This window comes from Nicotiana tabacum, chromosome 24 (genome assembly GCF_000715075.1).
Source record: "Nicotiana tabacum cultivar K326 chromosome 24, ASM71507v2, whole genome shotgun sequence".
NCBI lineage: Eukaryota > Viridiplantae > Streptophyta > Magnoliopsida > Solanales > Solanaceae > Nicotiana > Nicotiana tabacum.
Window position 1 is genome coordinate 3,726,652 of NC_134103.1, and position 24,656 is coordinate 3,751,307.

Here is a 24,656-nt window from a genome sequence, read left to right on the forward strand (position 1 = left end):
AGTTTCAATGGATAATGCTACTAGTAACACAAATATTGTAGCTTTGCTTACTACTACACTAAGTCCTGCATTTAGTAATATATTTTTTTTATGTTAGATGTATTTGTCATATTTACTATTTAATTATAGGTGATGGTATGAGAATTTTAAATATTGAAATTGAAAAGGTTAAAATGACTCTTAACTGGCTTTTTTATTCAACCCGTAGAAGTAGACTTAGAGAATATTTTAAAAGATGCGATGAATTTGGCCTAAGAGAAAGAAAGGTTCATAAACCTTGTCCAACTAGATAGAATTACATGTATGAAAGTTTAGTTGTTGCATATGAATATAGAAACCACATAAACTTAACGTTTAATGCTCATGTAAGTGATGATGATGAGCACCTTACAAATGCGGATTGGGCTAATATTAAAATGCTTGTAGATTTTTTAGAAATTTTTTTTATTGCTACAAATAAATTTTCTGGGCAATATTACCATACTATTTCTAACTGTTTAGTTTATATTGCAGAATTTGCAAATTTGTTTGCTCATTTTTCAGAGGGTGGAGAAATTTTTCAACTTGCTATTGATTCTATGAGAAAAAAAGTTTAAAAAATATTTTTTTTCCCTATTCCCCCTATTTATGATGTTGCTGCCTTGTTAAATCCTATTATGAAATTAGGAGGTCCTCAATTTTGGTATGAAACTGTTTATAAAGGGTTTAGCACTTGAAGAACCTCAATTAAAATAAATACTGAAACTATTTATAATGCTTATCAAGTTGCATTAGATCAGGCTAGACCAAATATTTCAACTCCTTCTTCTTCTGATTCTTAATCATCTAAAAGAACTGCAAGAGTAAGAGCACTTAGTGCTTGGGCGGGTTTCGGGGGTTCTCAAGGTTCTACTACTAGTAATTTTTCACAACTAAATGAGCTTGAAATTTATTTGTCACAAGGAATTGAGGAAGTGAATCCTAACGGCTCCTTTAATATTTTGGAATGGTGAAAGGACAAAGAAAAATACTTTCCGATTCTTTCAAGGATGGCCCGAGATATTTTAACTATTCAAGCTTCAACAATGGCATCAGAGAGCGCTTTAAGTCAAGCAAGACTTCAACTCGGTGATTATAGAGCATCTATGAGGGAGAGCTTGGAAAAATCAGTACTTTTCAGAGATTGGATCCGTTCGGGAAGGAGAAATTTTGGACTTGCTGAATCATAACCAGAGGTAGACGAAGCTTACGAAGAAATGCTAGTTGAACTTACGGAGGATGCTGCTTCGCCCAGAAGCGGCGATGACCAAGCTACTTTTTCGCCACCGCCAACAGAAATTCCTCGGACCTTGATGGATTTATGAAGTTTGTAAGAGATACCATGTAACTTGTATGAACAAAAATTAGTATATATTATGTAACTTGTATTTTGGCACATCTTGATTAGTTTTTTTCTTCTTCTCAATGGTGGTATTAGCACCTTGTTGTGCTCATTCCATAGGGGGAGAAAGACTAAGAAAGATATTGCCATATTTTTTTTAATGCTATAATAAAATTATAACGTATTGCTTTGAATATCTCTTTACAATATTTTTATCTTTAAATTTGAATTAAAAAATTTAGGTCACATATAATTTACAAGGAATTACCTTAGATATTTTTTATTACCATATTTTTTTCTCTAACTTCTATAAAAAATTTTAAAAAAATATCCGTTGGGCCCACTTAGCCCGTTTAAGCCCGGGTTTAAGCCCGGGACCGGCGCACTTAGCCCATTTAATCCCCGGACCGGCCCACTTGTCAGCTTTATTACACTTTGTTCTCCTTATCTGATTTGGCTGCTGCATAACGGGATGGGTTTGGGTAGTACATTTATGTCCCACAACCAAACATTTATCACAATAAACAGGTTTTCAGTCGTAGGTTACAGAGTGTGGAAATTTCTTTCCATAAGGGTCCATAACCATGATTTCAGTGGGCAATTCTTTTGTAACATCAACTTCAATAAGCATTTGAGCATAGGATACTCGAGTCTGCTTAGTAGTACACTCATCAACAAAGACAAGGGTCTCTATTACACTAGCAATCCTGCTCAAAGAGCCAACTCCCCAGCACGACATAGGTAATTTAAGAAACTTTACCTATAGTGGCATAACAGTAGGGAATTCCTCTGTGAAATCAAAATCTGGAGTCCATGGTTTTAGGATGATGGCTTATTATCAATTGAGTAAGGACCAACACATAATATCTCTCGTGCATCTGCTGTAGACTAAAATTTAATGATATAATAGCCTTCATCATGATAGAACAGTTCAGGTTCAGTCACATGAGCCCAATGCAACTTGATGTATCGCCTCATTGCATTATACCCTGGGCCATCACCTATGATATATGCTAGCAGTGCACATCTCCATATGTTCTCTTCCTCTTCTACTTCTATCTTATCTAATTGAACCGTAGGTTGACCATCAATAATTTGTGGCGGAATATAGGATAGTGACATACCATTGGTGGCAAATCGATTCTTCTGAAACAGAGTTATCCATGGGGCTTTAGGTCTAGTAGACTCATCAGCCACTACCACCTCTATCCCTGTTGATTTCTCCACATTACCTTGGATATTTACTTGATTTTGAGCTTGATCTATCAGGTTTACCATTCCATTGACTGGCACTGATAGGGAAGATGCAAATTGACTACTTGTCACTGGGGTGTTCAGATCTAGCCTCTTTGAGATACCAGGGTTCAGCGATGAAGAGCCAATTTCACATGCAGTACCTCCGATTGGAGCTGAATCTACAATGGGGACAGATGTTGGCGTAGTTATCTCTTGCGTCGATTTCTCCATCGGTGGTTGACTACGAGTTACCACCAACCTTACAAAGTTAGCTAAGGGTTGCTTCTTAGGTCGACCACGTCCTCTAACTCTCCCTTTCGCCATGGCTGACACAGGCGGCGTACGTTAATTCACGTGCGCCGGGAGCATGGTATATATACAATATAAACCATGTAATTTTATATCATGATTATTCCAGGGAGTACTTTCTTATTAAAATGATCAAAGATATATTATTACCATTGGTATACATAGTATTTCTCATTAAAATAGCATATTCTTAAAAAGATCACATAAGGTATATTCTTACGTTAATATTTATATACATTGCATTTCTAAAATTAAAAAAAAATTATACCAGATATGTGCTAATATATTACCTTAATACCATCATAACATATATTGAGTTATACTATGTATATTAATACATTAGTATACCTCTAAAAATGAATTATACCATGAATATATAATATTATACTTACATAAAAATATAATATAATTGAGTTATACCATGTATACTACCTTTTCTCCTATATTAATACAATAGTATAAACAGAATTCCTCTAAAAAGTTATACCAAATATATGTATAATGAATAATTGGATATGTAGTATTAGTTTCATAATGATTAAATGAGTGTAACAATTAAGAAATGTAATGAAAAATATGAGAACATAACTAAATCTCTAATTTAAAATAGGAGAGAGAGTGTGAAAAGACAAACACCCCATATTTTGTGCATTTTGGCTCTCATTAATTATGTACATAATCTCTATCTGCCATTAATGTAAAAAAATTTACCATTTATGAAATAAACAAAGAGTAGTATTATTTTCTTAAATATTTTTTTAAAAGTTATCAACCGTGTATTTTATCCCATTTTAAACTTGAAGAATTAACCCAAATGGCCGCCTACCTAATCTTTTAAACTAAAAATAGCCTAAAGATGTATATTATATATATAATTCATGTATAATATATGTATAACTATGTCTAATCAATGTATAATGTATGCATACCGGCTAAAAAAAGTAAACATTACATCTGACCGGCTATTTACGTAACAATCCCTTTAAACTTTAAAGGCCCTTTAATTGATGAATTGGGCTAATAAAATCTATAGCCCAAGTGGGCAAGTTTTGGGTTGGGGCAGCACATTTTAACACTTCAAGCTAGTAATGAGTTTCAAAATTTAAAGGTGAAACTCCATGATAATCATCTAAATTTTTTACCTTCGAAATTTAAAACTGCATCATTTCAATTGTAGGGGCTGAAAAGTACTTTTAAATTTTTATCCATTAAAATGTATTTGAACGTGAACTTGGCTTTAAAAGAAAAGTGTGAAAGCTAAAGATTGTAAATGAAAACTAATATGTAATTTGGTCCGTAAGCATTTGGACAATATTTGGTTGAAGTTAAAAACAAAAATCTAAAATTGAGGTTGAAAAAGCATATTCAAAAATATTCACTGACTGCTGAGAAAAATAATAATTGAGAAAATAACTTACTTTCACCTAGTATTTGCAACAAACTATTTGAATATTACTATGATTAAATAACAAATTAACGTAAAAATACATACAAATTTAACCATAATAAGGCAATACATAATAAAACGCTACTATATAATTATTGGTTTGATATAAACAATATTTGAGTCGGACCTAAAGCCCGTTAGGATTGGCTTAAAAAAAAGTAAATTTTCAGCATAAATAGCTATTAAGCCAAAAAGCAATAAGTTGGGATTGTCCAGCTTATTGATTTAGGTTTGTTTTAAGCAGTTTTTAACTTATTTTAAACACTTTTTAACTTTGTCAATCGCTTAAAAAAATTAAAAAAACTTAGAAGCTGATTTGACCCGCTTAAAAGCCGATCCAAATAGAGGATCCTTCGAGTCCGACCCATTGAAAAAACGGGTCCGGATTCCGGGCTAAGGATCCAGCAGTAAACACAACACGCAGCTACCTTCTTCGCCGCTCGCTTCTTTGCTTCTCTTCTTCTTCTTCTTCTTATGTGCGTACAGTTGCCAAAATTCAATACCCATCTCGGGTAACTACGCCGTCAGTTTCAGGAACCATTCGTTTCTCTTCAATACCCAAAACTCAATGCATGTTTTTCCTAATTTTTCTCTTTTACAGAATGATCCTTTATTATGTTAGAGCTTCAAAATCCAATCTTAAAGATTTCAACTTTCTCTTTTCTTCCCTCAAACGCTTAATCTTCTATTCATCTCATTTTCAATACCCATCTGACTTAACAATCACAAATATTAGAGCTAACAGTAATGATATTGACAATATTAAGAGGAGTTATAATAACAATAATGGTGCTATGGCTGATAATCCCATTAAAAATTCAGACTTTAAGGAAATTTTCTTAAAGAAAATTGAAGAAAAGAGATGGGATTTTGATGAGGAATTTTGGGTTGTTCCAGATTGTTTTAATTCTTTGATTTATGATTCTGATTTGTTAGTGAAAACTCTTAGCTCAATTCGTCGTAGGCCGAATGTGGCGTTGAGATTATTCAAGTGGGCTGAAGGGCAAAAAGGGTTTAATTATTCAGAGTTTGTTTTTTGTACTATTCTTGATATTTTAATACAGAATGGTTGGCTTAAATCTGCTTATTGGGTGGTTGAAAGGGTGATTAGTTGTAATGTGCATAGAGTCGTCGATGTTTTGGTCGATGGGTATTTGAATTTGCAAGTTTCTGTTGAGATACTTAATCTTTTCTTGAGGGTTTACGCGAAGAACGCGAATGTGGAGCAATGCTTGTTAGTTTTTGAAAAGATGTTGAGGAATGAGTTGTTGCCTGATGTGAAGAATTGTAATAGAATTTTAAGGAATTTGAGGGATAGGAATATGGTTGCGAAGGCAAGAGACGTGTATAGGATGATGGACAAAGTCGGGATAAAGCCGAGCATAGTTACTTATAATACGATGCTGGATTCGTTTTGTAGAGAAGGCGAAGTGCAACAGGCTGTGGATCTTTTATCGGAAATGCAGAGGAGGGAGTGTTATCCAAATGATGTTACGTACAATATCTTGATTAATGGGTTGTCGAAGAAAGGGGAGTTTAACTTGGCTAGAGGTTTAATTGGAGAGATGTTGAATAAAGGATTGGAGGTTTCGGCTTATACATATAACCCTTTAATTTATGGATACTGTGAGAAGGGAATGGTTGTTGAGGCCTTGGGCCTTGGAGTGGAGATGGAGGTAAGAGGAGCTTCACCGACTGTGTCTACTTATAATACATTCATTTATGCGCTTTGCCAGCAGGGGCGAGCAAGTGAAGCAAGGCAGTGGTTTTCTGTCATGTTGAAGAAGAATTTGGTGCCGGACATAATGTCATACAACACTTTGATTTATGGATATTGTCGATTGGGGAAAACTGATGATGCCTTTTCATTATTACATGATTTAAGAAGTGGTGACATTTTTCCTACGGTAGTCACCTATAATACAATTATGGATGGACTCTGTGGAAAAGGTGAGTTAGAGGATGCTATGCAGCTGAAAGACGAAATGACGAGATGCGGTATCTCTCCTGATGTGTTTACTTACACGATTCTTGTTCATGGTTCCTGCAAGGCGGGAAATTTACCATTGGCAAAAGAACTATTTGATGAGATGTTACACAAGGGGTTGGAGCCGGACTCCGTTGCCTACACAACTCGAATAGCAGGTGAACTGCGGTTGGGTGACATGTTGAAGGCGTGCAAACTACAAGAGGAAATGTCGGTGAAGGGATTCCCACCAGATATAATAATCTACAATGTATTTGTTGATGGCATCGCTAAGCTGGGTAATCTAGAAGAAGCAACTGAGTTGTTACATAAGATGGTTGGCGACGGACTTATGCCTGACCATGTAACATATACCAGTGTAATTCATGCCTACCTCGAATTTGGGAACCTAAAGAAAGCCAGAGAGTTGTTTGATGAGATGATAAGCAAAGAGATATCTCCAACAGTTGTAACTTACACAGTGCTGATTCATGCGCATGCTGGTAAGGGGAGGCTTGAACTTGCACATATGTATTTTTCGGAGATGCAACAGAAGAGCATTCTGCCAAATGTGATTACCTACAATGCGCTGATAAATGGCCTTTGCAAATATAGAAGAATAAATGAGGCTTACAGTTACTTTGCTGAGATGAAAGCAAGAGGAATTGGCCCTAATAAATACACATACACCATTTTGATAAATGAGAACTGTGATTTGGGTAACTGGCAAGAGGTTTCGAGACTGTTCAAAGAGATGTTGGATATAAGGATCCAACCTGATTCTTTAACGTACAGTGCGATGTTGAAAAATCTCGGCAAAGATTGTAAATCACATGCCATGGAATACCTTGACTTCATAATTTTAGGTGATGAAGGCACTGCTGAAGCAAAGAGTTGAGCAATCCGTGAACGACCACTGGAATTCTTGAATGACTACCTTCAGTTCTTGAACTTTGATCCGAAGGTATAACACCGTGAGCTTCGTGCAGACACCTCTGTAATAGCTGCTGGTACGTGTCTGGTATATGCTATTCTGACCTCTAATTATTTTAATCATTGTTCTCCACCATGCATTTACTACTTTTATATCCTTTTATTAGGTGAAGCAGATAGAACCTGTCATGGTTCATTTTGGATTTGGGCCTACTTCATATTTGGTGTAAGATTGCTGAACCTACTTTGCCTTTCTCTTCAAATTAATGCATGGATCTTTGAATAAAATTTTCATTCATATCTCTCTCTATCATCTAATAAGTGGCTCTTAATTTGCCCTTTCCTCGTTTTTGTTCCCTCTGTTTCCTTTCTCAAAATTTTGTCGCAATTTTACTTGCATACAAGCCTAATAAGTAATAATCTGCTCCAACGTCATGGCTGAGTATCTGATCTAAACCTTTTTTCAAAGGAAATTAAGACCATGATGCTAGATATTAGAGGCAAAAATTTAATTTTTTGTTGTTGAATGTCACCTCCTATTTTTTTCTTTGCAGGGCAAACACAAAAGTCTATGCACATTTCCATATAACACAAAACTCAATTGCAGGTTAGTGGTATTTAATTTCAGTTGAGGGTCTCAAATGTTATCAAGTTTCCATTTTCTTGGGCTTTCCTTGCATTTATGTTCAGTTATTGGTCTGTCTTCCTGTGTAACGATTCTAATTTTTGGAAACACTAAAGATATATGGTAGACTTGCAAAACTGCTTACCACTGTCTTGTTAAATAGGACTAGGACGGGCTTATTAGCTTCAACCTACTTTGTTGCTGTCGGTTCTGTGCAGAAAGCCGGGATTGACATGTAAGATCTTGGTGCATTTGAGATACTTAAATTTTTTCAGTGAAATGCAACATCTTTTGACTTTTTTCAAGAGCGTCTTTCTATAATCTGTACTCATAGGGGCTTTTTATGCCTATTTCCAATATAAGCTGGCTGCAAGTATATGTGCTCCAAAAAGCTACATTAAGGAATGGAATGTGTTTTCTATGTTACAGAAGACAGTAGTCCAATAAGAGGCTGTGATATTCAGAGGGTTGTGGAACTGTGAATCTGAACGAAAATATGTTGGCTAGCCCTTTTACATTTGCAATTATATGATGATCTAATGACTTGATTTGATTGGTCCTGCCTTTTAAAATGAATAAATCTCTGGTTAGTCTTGCCCTCTACAAAATAGTTGTGGACTTTATGACTTTATTATCCCAGTTTTCTCCTTGGCAGTCTGTTTAAGGATATGCGTGTACTGTTCCTTTCACGAACATGTAGTTTACTTTTGTTCGTTCCTTTACCTTTTGATGGCTGGGCATTGGGTTAACGCAATAAATATCTATGCATGTTGACATGTTTGAAGTGAGACTTACAAGTACCTCTTCCTGCATTTCGCTCTTGGTTTAAGGGATTTCTTCCTTCCAACTGCCCCTGTCCCACCCCAACCAACATGGACTCTCTGTCTTTGGAAACTGCATATGTACAAAAATAAAATTATACGATTAAGGGGAAATAATACCATTTTATATTAATCGATTCAGAAATATCAAACAAATGTGACATAGTTTAGGTGATTAGGATATAGATTGGATGTGAACTCTATATCCAATCAGAAGTCGATCATTGTTTTATATGTAGAGATGAGAGGTGTCTCTTTTGATGTCTATCACACTGCATCTAAACCTTTTTTTTCGCTTTATGTAAAACCTAGCTATCTCATTTGATATGAGCTGTTTGATCATTGTTTTTCCGTACAGCAATCATGGTTTTATCCAAGCTGCAGAGGTATCAAGGAGAGATTTACGCCTTCTTCTGTGTCCTCTGAACCTGCAGAGATTCTTAAGAATGTGGTGACGTGCAAATTCTTGAAAAATTTGCGCTGGTACTTGTATAATTTTTTTCTTCATTTAATGAAATCTGAGAAACATATCCTGTATGCTTCTGTATTTAAGGTTAATTTCCTGCTTAGTTCCGCTATTAGGATTTACCTTTTTGTGGCCTATCTGACCAGATATAAAAAAATTGTCAGGTCAGTGGCACGTGTTGCTCCGATCCCTGAATATTTCTACACAAATGTCAAAGCAGTAAAGCAAATAATGCAACATACTCTGGAAGTCGTGAGTGGTGGATAAATGATCGTTGAGGATAGTGCTATTCTGGTTGAATCTGCCATATCAAATTCAATCATTTAAAGCGTGGTAATAGTTACTTACCTGAGGCCTTTTAAAGTCTAAGTTGTGTCATAAAGTTTCACCCTTTTCATGTGGCATGTTTGTTGGTTTACATGCTTCCCACTGGTTGGTGCTATGCCTTCTTTTTTTTTGGTAAGTATGCCTGTTTTTATTTTATTCTTCTATTTTCCAAATGTTTCCTGTTGGCCAAACTAAACATGTGTCCACACAAACATTTACTGAGTTAAGTATTCCTGATTATTTAATCCCAATTTCAAAGGTGCGCCGATCTATCGTTGCATTAAACTTATGAGTCATGCAATAGAACTTTCGGAAATAGTGATAGAATGTAGACTTAGGGACACTACAAGTGCAATAGAGAACTAGTTTACATCTTTATGCATAGTAGATCTACGATGGGAGGTATATTCTCGTGAAGAATATTCATGAAAATTTATCACAAGAGGAAAGATCTATACATGTTCATTGACCTAGAGAAAGCATATGATAAAGCACCAAGAAAAATCTTTTGTTGGGTGCGGAAGAAGAAAGAAATTTATATTGGATATATAAATGTCATAAACGACATTGTATGAAGGAGTAGTCACTAGTGTGTAGTAGGGGATGCAAAGGAGTACCCGTAACAATTGGTTTACAATAGGTCTCGGTATTGAACTTTTACTTGTTACTCTAGTTATGGATGGACTAGCTCGATGTTCTAGGAGAACTATATGAAAGATGATTGGTATGAAAGATGAAAATGTTACAGAGAATTAAAATAAGGTTGTTGAAAACTTGAAATAAACATGTGCTACTAGAGTGTTTTTTTTTTAAAATGATAACAGGTTTCATTGATATATAGATAAATCTCAGCGCCAAGATAGTGCTGAGAGAAAAGGTCCCTAGTTACAAGACTTCCAAAAACTAAGAGACTGATGAACAAAAACAAGTGGAGAAAAACAAGTCTTGTGGCATTTACAAGGACCCGATGAGATCAACTAGGGAATCTGCATCTTGTACTAAAGCTTCTTTACACCAAAAGTGAAATAAAGATATACAATTCATTTTAATCTTCTGTTCAGGATTTGCTGAGTCTTCAAAACATCTGGAGTTCCTTTCCAGCCAGATAGTCCACCAAATGCAGTGCTACTAGAGTGTTATGTGATAGAATGATACCTACAAAAGTGAGTCAAGTTCTATGTAACTGTTATAAGACCAGAAATGTTATATCGGAGTGAATGCTGGGTTCTAAAGTCCATCATATTCACAAGGTGAGTGTCATAGATATGCTAATACTAAGATGGATGTGAGGTTATACAAGATTAGATTAGATTAAAAATGACCATATTAGGTAGAAAGGAAAAATCTATATGGGCGATAACGATAAGATAATATTGTAGTTGCATTTCTTCCTCTTTCTAAGGTGAGTGTTCTCTCTCTAGTGATTGATATAGGTGATTCCTGGAAATGGCCACCCAACATAGAGAGCCTCCAACCTTACCTAGGAGGGGAAGAACAGATACGTCATCATAAATGAATGCATAAATCATTAAACGAGTGTTAACCACATGTTTATGTATAATCTATAGTGAACTGGTATTTCTGTGGTTTATTTAATTGGCAAGTTGAGCACTTTGTGCACTGTGGATGTTCTGTACCTTTCTTGCATTCTTATAACGCCCTGTGCTCTAAAAGTATTTATGGGCTAGTTGAGAACACAGGCCTGACATCCACATTGTTTTTTGGGTAACAGATATCCTGACAATTATTTTCCATGTGCTCTGCCTGAAATGCAGCGGTAAATGGTCAAATGCAAGTTTTGAGCTCACAGAACAATACGTGTTGCGGTGGGAGGTAGCAGGGACACAGTAAAATAGTCGAGGTGCACAAGTTGACCCGGATACCATTGTTATTCAAGATGAACGGAAAATAAATAAATAAATAAATAAAGAACTCGCCAAGAGCAATATATTTGAGAGCTGAGGCACTGTGATAAGGGCATCCATGTGCGATTCACTACAAGAATGTATACAAAATCTTGAATGGTGAAGATTGATAAGTTCATTCTTCTACTCAAACGGCATCACCATTTGATCTGCTATTCACTTAAAGGTACAGCCTTATCACCATTTGCAGACATTGATGTATTGCAAAGCAAAATTTGAATCTCAACATAATTCTGGACATTTGCAGCTTTGGCAATTTGGTTGGAGAAAGGCGGCAAGTGTTCTAATGAGAAAGGATGCATGTTTTTGAAGTTCTTCAAAGTATAACTTTCTTATAGAACTTTCTTGTACCCCATGGAATTAGTCGAGGTGCGAGCAAACTGGTCCAGGTAGGGGTAAGGTTTGCGTACATACTACCCTCCCCAGACCCCACTTGTGGGATTACACTGGGTTTTTTGTTGTTGCGCGCAAGCTGATTCAGACACCACCATTATCCAAAAACAAAAAAGTAGAACTTTCTTATATGTGTTTGTTAACTTCTTGTAATTGCATTTGTTTGTACTGTATTACTTAAAAGAGCTGAAGCTGATTTTCACCCCTCACCTCAAAGAAACAGAAGTAGTTTTTTTTTCATGTTGTCTATATTGCTCATCGAAAGAAGATGCACATTCTTTTAGTTGATGTAGTGTCAATGAAACTTGTAAATATTTCCCATTATTGAGCAAATAAACAATCGATGAATTAAAATGCATTGTTTTTAATTACATGAATTATCTTTAATTTATAACTGCAAATTGTTCTCAAAGGCAATAAGTTTAAATAGAGGAGTTAACAAGGTAAACATTAATCATTAACTATGTCCTAAGTCATGCCAAATACACCAATTTAGTTTTATCGAATCTTAACTTGTGAAATACATTTGACAAGGATGCAACATATTCATTATGGGGATCTTTACAAAAATAGTAGGCCGGTTGATTTAAATAAAATATATACATATTATATGTGAATGAATTATACATGCAATATATATATGCCGACTATTGTTTTATTTTGAGTAAGTTGCTATTTAGATTAATTCTTTTCTCTCTTATGGCCAAAGCTTGGCATCCAAATAAATGGCTATCCTTTTCTTGTTTTGTGTGAACTACATTGTTCAAATTCTAAGTTAACAAATGGAAGAATATTTAGGAAATTGGAGCAAAGACAGAATTATTTAACTAGGGAATTCAGACCATTTAGGACTAAAATGCAAAATGAATATTATAAAACTAAACAATATATTCCACTGGTTATTTCAGTTCTATGAACGATAATCACATAATAATGTACGTCAAGTTAGAGACTAACCGTCAAATATTGCGCCGTCTTTTATTTTTTGGGGTTAAGGAGTAAGAAGAAATGAAAATAAAACATTTTCTTCTTTGGAGTTGGGAAGATATATTAAATACTTATGTATTTTGGGAAGATATATTAAATACTTATGTATTTTGGGAAGATAAATTAAATACTTATGTATTTGTTAAAATGAGTCCTCATAGATTAGGATAATGTATTTATCCTTCACGTCTTAACATATCATAATTATTTATTTTTTTTGTAAATTTGATTACTATATAATCATAACTTTAAGCTTTAAATATGTAAAATTATCTTATTGAGAAAATAAAAAGAATAAAATTTCCAAGATTTTCAATAATTCAAATAAATTTAATGTGATGTTTTCTTATTGCTTATAAATTTTCTTTTATTACATGATACATAAATTTATTGCATGTTCAAAAAGGAAGAAAAGTTTAAAAGGCTGAATTGAATAAGAATTAAAGGACACGTATACTCTTTTCCATAGTTTGAGTCTTTGAGTTTCTTTTTTTGTTTTTGTTTTAACCATTTGATATCCAAAATTCTGTAACTCGTCTAATTTGAATTCGTGTTGGGTAGGCTTACATACGGAATGAAGCACTCCCTATCAACAAGTTCTTTATTCTTGAGGCGTAAAACCGAGACTTTCTAGTTAAGGGTGGAGGAATCCGAACCTTTTCACGCCCCTTGGTGGTCCAAATTTGAGCTTTACAATAACAACAGAAAAAACTCAGTGTAATCTCAAAAATGGGGTCTGCGGAGCGTAGTGTGTATGCAGACCTTACTCCTACCTTATAAAAATAGAGAAGTTGTTTCCGATAGACCAAATTTGAGATTTGAGACACCAAAAAAGTGGTAAAACACTAGAAGTTAGCATTTGTATCCTAAATTGTACTTTTTCAATCTGTCGATTACTGCTAAGAAAATACTCATTAAAACAAATTAACATCAGCTAGACAACAACAGCTTAGAATCACTTAGAGATTCTCAAACTATACAACAAAGCTCCAATTTTCTTGCTAATGCTGATGATCAATTTCTTTTGTCAGCTCTTCTTGAATTTGCCTTATAAAATCTATGTCCAATCCCTCACTTTGGTTCTTCAAACCAAAGGGAATAACCCCACAAAATAATAAAAGTAAAGATAATTAAAGATGTGGTGTTCCCTTTTATCTGCTTCTACATCCCATTTTACGACTCCTTGGGGTGGGGCCCTTTCACATACTCTGTGTGAACGTGAGATGCTTCGTGTGACGGATTTTACACCCTTTCGGAGTACGGTCTTTCCTCGGACCATGTATAAACGTTATCTGCTTTGTGCACCGAGCTACCTTTTTTTTACATCCCATCTTACCATAATTAAATGTTCAATCCCAAGTGAGAATCAAGAATCCAAAAATCCTATCAATGGTAATGCTGTGAAATTGGACGTGTTAAAATCCAAGAATGGTCATGTGACAACAACTTGTGATGAAACTTTGTACATACCAATGTCACAAGTTAGGCAAAATATACCTTCAAAAAAGCAACTTGTGGATATTTATAGACAGGGATTAATTGTTGAAGGGGCATATAGACAGACAGTTGTTATAAGGTCTTATGAAGTTGGTCCTGATAAAACTGCTACAATTGAAAGCATCCTTAACTTACTTCAGGTGATCATCATTTTTTCTTCATTTCATTAATGTTAATGTTATTAATTGTTAAACTCGAACCACGAGGATAAATAGAGCGAAATGGATAGGTAGATTCATATAGCTAATCCCAACTTGTTTGGGATCAGAGGCGGACCTAGGTAGAGGGGTCACCGGCACCCGTAAAGTTCAGCAAAAATTTCATGTATACATGTATATGTCTTTAGAATATAGTGATATATTAATAGTGGGCACCCTATATACAAAACAGATTTTGGTTGAATCAAAAAGTGCACCCGCGATCTCTCAAATCCTGGGTCCGCCTCTGCTTGGGATTGAGGCATAGAAGTGTTGTATTAGTACTTTTGTTTAACTATCCGGTGTCCAGAACCTACTGGCCCGACTAATCCAAATTCGTGCCGTCTTTTTGCAGGAAACAGCATTGAATCATGTGTGGATGTCAGGACTACTTAGTGATGGATTTGGTGCTACACATGGGATGATGAAACACAACCTTATATGGGTGGTTTCAAGAATGCAACTTCAAGTGGACCATTATCCAATATGGTAAACATTAAGTACTCCTCTTATCAAACTTTTTAACCTAGTTTTTGATATTAAAAACTTTTGAAAAGTCTACTTTGTAAATGACTTGTACAACCAATTTGTTTAACAAAGTCTCACATTAGATAGCTAGTGATTTTGTTCGTATTAGTAAAGTTGGAGTTTACTAACTAGCATATATGATATTGAGGATTCATACGACCGATCTCAACTAACTTGGAATTAAAGCGTAGTTGTACTAGTAGTTGTTGTTGTAGTAGTAAAGTGGGAGTTTACTCGTGCCACGAATTCTTGAATGTTAAGTAGGAAACTTTCGCAAGTTTCATGTAGCATGATCAATTCATTACACAAACAACTTTGCTAGGAATCTTGATTTCTATTGTAGTAAAGAAGATGGTATTAGGCCTAACAAAAAGATTGAAACAATTGAAACAGGGGTGAAGTAATAGAGATAGACACATGGGTTGGAGCATCAGGCAAAAATGGAATGAGAAGAGATTGGCAAATTAGAAGTCAAGCCACAGGCCTTGTATTTGCCAGGGCAACCAGGTTTAGCTTCCAATTTAATCTTTCAACAATCTCTTTTTTCTAAGTAAAGGGCAATCTGGTGCACTAAGCTCCCGCTATGTATGGGGTTCGGGGAAGGGCCGGATCATAAGGGTCTATTGTACGCAGTCATACCCTTCATTTCTACAAGAAACTGTTTCCACGGCTCGAACTCGTGACCTCCTGGCCACATAGCAGCAATTTTACCAGTTACGCCAAGACTCCCCTCCCTCTTTTTTCTAAGTAAAACCAACATAATGTTATAACTTAATTCTTGTGTGAAACACAGTACATGGGTGATGATGAACCAACAAACGAGGCGCCTTTCTAAGATGCCAGAAGAAGTGAGGGCTGAGATCTCACCTTGGTTTATCAATAAACAGGCAATCAAAGAAGAAAATCCTATTAAGATAGAGAAGTTGGATAATACTGCTAAATATGTCCTTTCCAATTTGAAGGTGATCATGCATTTTTTTCAAGATTTCAGCAATCTCGTCGATATGTCAAAGACTCATAGTTACTAATCGTTTGATCTTTTTTCAACTTTTTTTGCAGCCAAAGAGAAGTGATTTGGACATGAACCACCATGTAAATAATGTAAAATACGTTCGTTGGATGCTAGAGGTGAAATAAACATCTAACAACATGATTCTTGACGAGAAAAAACATATACTACAATAATTTTTGGTTATGTTTTATGTGTTTTTGCAGGCTATTCCTGACCAATTTTTGGAGAGTTATCAGCTGTCTAGTATCATACTAGGATATAGGAGAGAATGTGGAAGCGCGGACGTTGTTCAATCCCTTTGTGAACCAGATGAAAAGGGACTTTTCGACGATGGATTTAATGATCAATACAAGAGAAGAATTAGTGTACTACATGGATTTTCATTTGGATCAGGAATTCTTGAGGCAAATGGATTGCTTGAGTCATTTAATCAAAGGCCATTTAGTTACACACATTTGCTTCAGATAAAGGAACAGATCAAGAATGAAGAAATTGTTAGAGGAAATACTAGTTGGAAGAGAAAGATATCTTCTATGCCATTTCCTGCATAATTTACAAGTATGATTAAAAGGGACATTTGAGTGAAGATAAAAATAAATATGGTAATTCTGAAGTAAAAGTCATAGGGGAGAATTGCAGCATAGTCTGAAGATTCAAATATCATGGATTTGCAAAAGCAGCATTTTTTAGGAAATAAGGATATTCTTAGATCAAAGGAAAAGGAAAAAGTAAACTTCTGTGCAGTGTATAGATCATAGAAAAGAACTAATACCAACAAATTATTGTTGAGTGAAAAAGTGTGTAATCATCTATATGATTATAGAAAAATCATTCTCAAATATGAGTTGGTTTGAAGAATATATATCTTTCCTCCCCTCTCCTATTGTCTCTCCCAAAAAAGCTCAGCAAATTATCATACATTTACTTTACTGATCTCATCTTTTACGAAATTGATCTTCTTTGACTGTAAAAGAATATTTGGAGCTCAGCATGTAGGCAAGCACAGGAAAATGTTAGTTTTTCGATATATATTATTACAGTTATTCATGTGGATCTTTAGCGTAAGTGGTAAAGTTATTGTCATGTGTCCACGAGGTCAGGGGTTCGAGCCGTGGTAACAATCTCTGCATCCAATAGACCCTTGTGGTCCGACTCTTTCCGGACCCCGCGCATAGTGAAAACTTAATGTGTCCTTTTATTCATATGAATCATCCATAACATTACTATACGTTTCCTATTTACAATGTGGTTAAAAACTCTTAACTAAATGAGTATTTTACATTGAGCCAACAAGAAATTTCATTAATAACTGACCATTTTGATCTTTATATCTCTCTCCCCAAGAAAAATACATAGTTAAAATGGATGGATCTTGCTTCTTCTTTTGCAATAACAAAAAGAAAAGAACTAAGAAAAGAACAGCTAAAAGACAAGTTAAATACATAGAATTCCTCCACTTAGACACAAGCAAACAGTAAGAATAACTTGTCAACTTCTGTATTTTAGATTAGAACATTTATATTCACAAGTCAACAAGAAGAAAAGTGGTTGCATGTACTTGTCACAATTTGTACCAGTAAAGCGTTATATATTGGCGACAGCCACTTTAAGTCTACTATTTAAAATATATTCATAATTTATAATATATTAAAAGATTAGCCAATTCGCCCGAACTTCAGGACTAAATATCCTGAAATCCAACTTGAAGAGAGAGTCATACTGAAAATACTTCAACACCCTGTATAAACGAAAAATTTTGCCTGCAAAATCGAGGCAGAAATATTGCAACTCAATCAACAAGACATCTACTGACCTTTAACCTATAACCTATTGAAAAGAATTGAGATTCACTACATGTTTAAACTGTAACATCTAACCTAAAAACCAAGCATATACAATTACAAGGTAATGGGTATTTACAACATGGTTGATTCTACCCAAAAGAACGCAAAGAATGATGAACTGCAAAGGTAAACTCAGTCGCGCTTTCTCCTCATTGTTCTATGTAAATGCCACGACCACGCAGCCAACGATATCACAAGGCCAGTACCGATACATGACCAGCAAATTGCCACCCACTTGGGCATTGAGTTCGGAAATAATCCTGAAAGAAGGGGATCAAGTGAAAAACAGATAAACTAAACCTTAATCCCAGGCAAGTAGGGGTCAGTTTTATGATTCATCACTGTTCATATCATCACTGTCCATGTCGCTCCATTTAAATGAAAAATACATGAACTAATAAAATACTCTCAAAATGAAAACTCAAAATGGCATACTTACCATGTCCAAACTTGATGCAGATTAGGAGCTCAACAATGCAGACAGCCAGAGAAAGCCAGCAAAATGCTCCCACCTTTTTCACCGGTTTTCTGAATATGATAGTAGTAAACGAGAAAGTGAGAAATAAGGAAAAAATGAAAGAGAGCTTATGGGAATAGTATATATTTTTCTTTATAATGCTAGTGGTAGGGCATACCTGTCCTGTAGGTAAGAATTATACTCGCGGATTGTCGGTAATGCAATTAACCACCAGAAAACCAACCTATACACTATCAGAGGGTTTCTCGGAGGAATCCAAAGACAGAACTTCAAGAAGAATGTGTTTAATTCTACGGTCAAGAATATAACACAGAGAGTAAGGACTTGAATAAATCGCCATGGACCTAAAAGGGGATGCCATTCATCTTTATCCCAATGTGCTGGAGTAAATTGGCCAAGTGTTCGCTTGACCTACAAAACAAAAAACAGAAATTGCGTTTCTTCAACACCAAAACCATAGTGCTTCCGATATAAACTGTACCGGACATGTATAACACAACGTCGCACATCTTTTGTTCCTCAAAACCCAAAACCAAGTATACAACCAACATAGCACTTAACCAGAAATACCTTGCCCATGATATTTGGCTGTCGGCTTATACCAACCCACTCATATGTTTTTCCATCAAAATACCGAACAGTACGCATTCCAGCCCATATACCTAGATAGGATATCAAAAAAGGTAAATTTAGTGCACAGCAATTCAGGAGAACGAAACAAAATTGTAGGACCATACTCGAAGTCTCAAACTTAAACCACAGATCAGTAATTATGCAGAAAATAGGGATTTAATGTTTTTATTATCGTGACTATTTGATGTAGTCCTTATTTAATAAAATATTATAATCATATTGATGCATGTCAAGCCTCAAAAACATCATGCATGAAGACCTATTATCTCAAGTAATCTCTATACACAGGCACAATTCCTTGCCATCTGCAGTAACACAATTGTTGATGAAATAGGATGCAAATTTAGGTCATTATCGAAATTTTCTTACGAAAGATCCAGGGAATGGGGGATTCACTCACAAAAACAAAAGGCATAAATTAATAACTTTCTCCTTCTCATGATTAATTCTTCTTCTAACAGTGGTCTTTATTTACTGTGCCTCAGCATATAGTAATTCACATCAGACCAAATTAAGAAAGCAAATTCAACAACACGTGATAAACTTCATCAATCTGGGAATGCTTTCAGAATTCAAATGAACAAGCACACTTAACAGGCAAAAGATTGCACATTTACCCCTTTGATTGACTACAAATGATCGGAATTTGAGAGACCAGCACATGGAAACATCAGTGTACTAATCATAATATCCATAATCACATATTGGGGAAACCAAACACTCGTGAGATAAACAGTTGAGAATATGACATTAGCAGAGGCGGGGCCAGGATTTGAAGCTTATGAGTTCAGGATTCTAGTCGAGCTCTAAATTAACAATTTGTACATGTTCAATGGATTTTTTAAGACAAATACAGAGTTTGGATCAAATCTACTGGGTTCGGCCATATCCATCACTCGTATTCTAGCTCCGCCCCTAGACATCAGTTTACCTAAGCATGTCAAGAATGCAAATTTTACAAAAGCCCAAGACAAATGGCTTCAGGATTCTCACCGAACCAGTTGCAGATCAATATGTCAAGAATAATGCTGTCCCACCAGCATTCATTGAAGTTTGGTAACATGTGGCGGAAGGTAAGCTGAAAACATAAAGACTAATGAGGATGGAAAATATTGAACCACTTCCCTATTTGTCATTGGAAAACGAAAAGCTGGAAACCATTCAAAAGGATCTGAGAAAGGTTCTGACCTCCATCAACTCGAATCCAATGGATAGAACCCACAAAAGAGGTTGGTTACGAATCATGATGGCCTTTCCCCACCACCCTATGATATGAGCCAAAACAAACTCATCAAACAGTGTGTCCTACAGAGCAAATGTGCTAATCAGAGAAGCTGCAAATACAAGGTTTTGAAAAAAACAAATTGAAAAAAGAAAAGGTAAAAGGATTGTGAAAGAAGATATCATACATAAAGATTCTTAAACCTGTTTGCGGGATTTTCAGGTACATATATTCTGCAATCAGCACCATAGGATCTTTCAGGAAGCTCTGCACAGTAAGTTATAATATGTCAAAGCTGTAAATTCACATGGCAAAGGAGATAAACAACACGGACTTTATAATGAACTGATTCAGTCAAAATGCTATGATGAACAAGCAAAATTCTTACCAATACCAAGATCAGGATGCAGATATCTCATAAATTGCCGAGCATCATCCCGCTTCTGAGGAAAAGACAACAAAGTATTCATATCTCACAGCAACAATTGAATGGCTGGATTTACATCGGAAAGGAAACTGAGAGCTAAGAAACAAAAACCATTTAATTATCTCATTCCTTCATACAATTAGGAACAATAGTTTCTGCTAGCCAACCCACCTGAAAAAGCAAAAACGTCAAAGCAACAAGGTAAATGACAGCCATTCCGTGAACCAGGCGCCAAATGGCAGGATGTGGCCTAATGAGCACCCTGTAAAGAAAGAACATCAAAGAGAACTATGGTAAAAGACTATAGCTCATAAATTGCACTTAATTGATTAACAATACAAATTAATTGATAAACCAAAGAGGAGTTAAAAGAAACTCCAACTTCTAGCACTTCCACAAGACCACAACCAAAAGTGAACATCATACCTTCTTTTTATTCAAGAAGTGGTAAAGTAGAAGTGGAGAGAACACTCGATAAATAAGATATACAAAGAATAAATGCAGACATGCAGTCATGTCTTAGTAATTCTTTTAGGTGAATCATTTCACCAATCACATTTTAACAACTGTCACCCCAAAAAAAACGGAGAGAGAGAGAGGTGTAGCAACAACTCACGTCGAGGGGGCTTGGAGCAGAGAGTAAGCAAGGTACACTGCAATCATTGCCCAAACACCCCTAAAAGAGGCACAAAACGACTTTTACTTTCTCGTGAAAATTATGAAAGAATATAAACAGAAATGTCATGTTATAAGGTGCACACCTTTTCACAGATGTCACAAGATCACCAGAAGGAGTGCTTTGTGGATTAAGAGCTCCACTTGCCCAGCTGCAATCATGATGGCATAAGCAAGTAAAAAAAATGATATTGGCTTTAGAAAAAAATAGGAAAACTTCATAATAGAAAGCAAAAAAGAAAGGAACCAATAATTAGTAAGGCATCCTATTTATCAGATGCTTTTGTCGACCACAATTGTAAACTTCTTCTTTTTTTTTTGATGAAGTAAGAAGGTCCACCACAATCGTAAACTTAGTAAGACCTCAGATACGACAGAGCGAAACTTTTCAACTATGTATGCCACTGGCCGCGGAAAATAGGAAGAAGCTTGGTAATGTTCGAGCAAAGTTACAGAAAGGATTAACAATCAGTAAATGAGTAAGGAAGAGATCATACAGAACATTGCAAGTGCTTTTCTCTACCAAACCCTTGAGCTCAACAAGAGCTCAAATACATTAGGAAAGACGACTATGAAAGAGGCACATACAGAAAGGGAAAAAAACACGTCTTCACTAATCTTAAGTAATTCTGAATACTGTTGCTAAATCCAAGAGGAGATTATGATAGAAGAGCTCCGAATAGCATCTTGGTAAATTTTATACTCAATGTTTCTTTTGTGGATAATCACATTATTAATCGGAAATTTTGTATCTGCCAAAACCGTACATACAGAAAATCTCCACAAGATCATCTTGACAGTGTGCAACCTTCTAACTGTCATAAGTGTTTTCCCCCCTCAAAGGGTTTCTGAGGAGCGGGAATTACTATTGTTTTAGTTTTTTTTCCCCATCATTTCTTTAATTTTCACTCATACAAAAGTTCAAGATTTAGAAGAGCCAATTATGTTGAATCTAAAGTAATTGCTCCTTTCAATGAGAAACTATATGGAGCTCCAAATGCAGGATCCCATATAATATACATGTGTAAGATTTTCTAATCCACTTTCTCCCTACAAGTTATAATTTGTTTGAGATAAGGAAATGCAGTAATCTAGAGCTTCCTTTTGTAATCCTACACCATACCAAAACAAGTAAATAAAGAATCAGACAATACCAATATTTATGATACAGAATACAGTATAAAGATTCAAAGATTAGTTTACCTTATCAAAAAAAAAATAAAGTGTGCAGATTCAAAGAAACATGAGAATGTGACATGAGAAAATAGAATTCCTTCCATAAATTTCCTCAGTCCAAAAAAAGTTGTCAAGAAAAATTATAACCGTTAACCGCAATAATTTCACCTATGCTTATGGAGTCTATAGTCTATACATCAACAAACTTACATGAGTAAACATGCACCAATAAGCAACAACGTAATAGTACGAGGTTTGTACGCCCAAGCAGTCCATGGATCTAGCTCATCATCAATATTCAATGTGCTAAGACCGCCATTTTGTAAGGTAACATAATTCTTTTTGTTACTCTTTCTATGCCCATTAGGCTCCATACGCCTAGTTTGCCAGAATTCAACTCCTTAAGCCTTTTCACTGCACAAAAAAGATAAATGGGACTATGATTACCAGTTCATATAGTGATTCTAGTTGTGAAAAATAAGGAGTACATTTTTAAAAATCGATTGAACATCATGAAGGATGCTACTTATTTGCCTCAAGCTAGTATAGAACAAACAAATGACAATAGATTTTATCAAAGGTACCTTGTCAAATACTACAAACTTATGAAAACTAAATCATTATTGCAAATCCTAGAAAAGTAAGCAAGACTTCCTTCCGCAACAGGAGAATAAAGAAGATGGAAAGTGAAGGAAAAGCAAATACAATCTTTTTATTGAGAATGGTAAACTAAAAGCAAACCCAATCTAAAAGAAAATTTGCAAGTAAAGATAGGAATCCTATACAATAACTCAAGGATATACAAGAAAGTCTGTCACCTTCACCCCAAATAAAATGGAAATTACCAACAATAATCCATTGTATTTCGGACTTTAGCTCTCTATTTGTATCAAAACTGACCTTAAAGATATAGAAGCATACAGAAACAAAAAGCAACTTCAAAATTAAAAATAAAATTTATATCTCAGTAAATGAGTGTGATTGATGGGAGCCTTGGCATAACTGGTAAAGTTGCTGCCATGTGACCAGTTGGTCACAGGTTCAAGCCGTGAAAACAGCCTCTTGCTAAGGCTGCGTAGGATAGATGGTCTGGCCCTTCCCCGGACCCCGCACATAGCGGTAGCTTAGTGCATCGGACTGCCCTTGCCTATATGAGTGTGATTATATTCAGCTTCTATGTATATAGCATACAAACCTATCTTCAGCAAAATGATAAGTTCCTAAATTTTAGAATCTAGTAATCCTAATTCAGTTTAGAATCTTTTCTAATTCATCAACACAATATATCCTAGATACTAAAATAACACTTTTCTTGGCGAGTTTAGAGTTGACCGTTAGAACAACAATAAGAACAATTCACACAACTACCCACCAGCAAATTACAGTAGTAACTTCTAAATCATATTTACCAATTAACCAAAAATCAGTTCTTTACTAATACCACAAAGAGTTAACTATTCAATCATAAACCCACCTAAATCACACAAATCCAATACCCAAAAACAGAAACGGAAGGAGTGTAACTATCAAATGAAAATCAAACAATAAGGGCATTCAAAAAAAATTCCAAATTGTAACGTACATAGTGCATGCCAATCACAAATTCCTTCAAAAATGCAAAAAACTATTAATTTATATATAATACTTATTACGTAAACGCTACAGTAAGAAAAAAACCCAGTTTTTAGTTACAGTAATATACTCAGTTAGCTATATAATACATTCATATATACATACATAAATCTATTTATGGAAAAAGTATAACTAAAAAGTATGGACAGAGAGAAACTTACGTAGAGAAGACAAAAATAAACTAAAAAAAGAAAAGCTGACAAATAACAGACTGAGAGGGTAAATATTGGCCGTTGGATCAAAGAAAGGGGAAATGTTTTTGAAAAATGGAGAAATGGGTTTTGTAGTTAATTAACTGTTTAACTAAAATGAATCAAATTTATTGAGATTGTAATGAATCAAAAGGCGAAAAGATTGATTTTTAAAAGAAAAAAGCAAACTTTTTTTCTTCTTTTTGAGAGGAAAAAAGGTGGAAAGGAGAAAGGTGACTGAAGTTCTCTGGCAGTAAACAGCGGCGAAAGGCGGTGATTTTAGAGAGAGAAAGAGAAGAAGGAGAAAATAGAGAGAGAAAGTGCGTTTTTTTTTTTTGGGTCAAACATA

At 35.1% G+C, this 24,656-nt stretch overlaps 3 protein-coding genes across 10 annotated transcripts; 2 read left to right on the plus strand and 1 right to left on the minus strand.

The window, feature by feature from the left end:
• The first annotated feature begins 4,741 nt into the window (after positions 1-4,741).
• Positions 4,742-12,088, plus strand: LOC107768414 (uncharacterized). 5 transcript variants are annotated; one of them, XM_016587541.2, is made up of 8 exons: positions 4,742-7,328; positions 7,419-7,477; positions 7,806-7,858; positions 8,040-8,111; positions 9,056-9,180; positions 9,328-9,496; positions 11,266-11,581; positions 11,663-12,088. In XM_016587541.2, the coding sequence occupies exon 1, from the start codon at positions 4,925-4,927 to the stop codon at positions 7,214-7,216; it is 2,292 nt and encodes a 763-aa protein (XP_016443027.1). In that variant the 5' UTR covers positions 4,742-4,924; the 3' UTR covers positions 7,217-7,328; positions 7,419-7,477; positions 7,806-7,858; positions 8,040-8,111; positions 9,056-9,180; positions 9,328-9,496; positions 11,266-11,581; positions 11,663-12,088. The 5 variants fall into 5 exon arrangements, with proteins under 5 accessions (XP_016443027.1, XP_075103990.1, XP_075103993.1 ...); XM_075247889.1 differs by having other exon boundaries at positions 4,783-7,328; positions 7,806-7,865; positions 8,046-8,111; XM_075247892.1 differs by having other exon boundaries at positions 4,783-7,328; positions 7,806-7,865; positions 8,046-8,111; positions 11,223-11,581; positions 11,663-12,017.
• A 1,807-nt stretch (positions 12,089-13,895) lies between these two features.
• On the plus strand, positions 13,896-16,961 carry LOC107768389 (palmitoyl-acyl carrier protein thioesterase, chloroplastic-like). The gene is made up of 6 exons (XM_016587516.2): positions 13,896-14,432; positions 14,845-14,978; positions 15,411-15,524; positions 15,811-15,979; positions 16,077-16,145; positions 16,233-16,961. Exons 1-6 carry the CDS (start codon positions 13,932-13,934, stop codon positions 16,578-16,580), a joined length of 1,335 nt encoding a protein of 444 aa, XP_016443002.2. The 5' UTR covers positions 13,896-13,931; the 3' UTR covers positions 16,581-16,961.
• Positions 16,962-17,746: 785 nt separating this feature from the next.
• Positions 17,747-24,656, minus strand: LOC107768420 (CDP-diacylglycerol--serine O-phosphatidyltransferase 1). Of its 4 annotated transcripts, none has more exons than XM_016587554.2 (13): positions 24,278-24,656; positions 22,695-22,898; positions 21,395-21,460; positions 21,250-21,309; positions 20,805-20,895; positions 20,595-20,649; positions 20,394-20,473; positions 20,173-20,289; positions 19,978-20,062; positions 18,922-19,013; positions 18,509-18,762; positions 18,313-18,401; positions 17,747-18,133 (listed from the first exon to the last, which is right to left on the minus strand). In XM_016587554.2, the coding sequence occupies exons 2-13, from the start codon at positions 22,856-22,858 to the stop codon at positions 18,006-18,008; spliced, it is 1,281 nt and encodes a 426-aa protein (XP_016443040.1). In that variant the 5' UTR covers positions 22,859-22,898; positions 24,278-24,656; the 3' UTR covers positions 17,747-18,005. The 4 variants fall into 4 exon arrangements, with proteins under 4 accessions (XP_016443040.1, XP_016443047.1, XP_075104047.1 ...); XM_016587561.2 differs by lacking the exon at positions 24,278-24,656 and adding an exon at positions 24,067-24,198; XM_075247946.1 differs by lacking the exon at positions 24,278-24,656 and adding an exon at positions 23,303-23,404.

Bases quoted from the DNA above. Each gene is read 5' to 3' on its own strand.
- LOC107768414 (XM_016587541.2), top strand. From the start codon at position 4,925: ATGTTTTTCCTAATTTTTCTCTTTTACAGAATGATCCTTTATTATGTT.
- LOC107768389 (XM_016587516.2), top strand. From the start codon at position 13,932: ATGTGGTGTTCCCTTTTATCTGCTTCTACATCCCATTTTACGACTCCT. The intron at 14,979-15,410 runs GTAAACATTAAG...CAATTGAAACAG, and splicing joins GTGGACCATTATCCAATATG to GGGTGAAGTAATAGAGATAG. The intron at 16,146-16,232 runs GTGAAATAAACA...GTGTTTTTGCAG, and splicing joins ACGTTCGTTGGATGCTAGAG to GCTATTCCTGACCAATTTTT.
- LOC107768420 (XM_016587554.2), bottom strand. From the start codon at position 22,858: ATGGAGCCTAATGGGCATAGAAAGAGTAACAAAAAGAATTATGTTACC. The intron at 20,474-20,594 runs GTAAGAATTTTG...CTTACTGTGCAG, and splicing joins GCATCCTGATCTTGGTATTG to AGCTTCCTGAAAGATCCTAT. The intron at 18,402-18,508 runs GTATGCCCTACC...TATCATATTCAG, and splicing joins AATTCTTACCTACAGGACAG to AAAACCGGTGAAAAAGGTGG.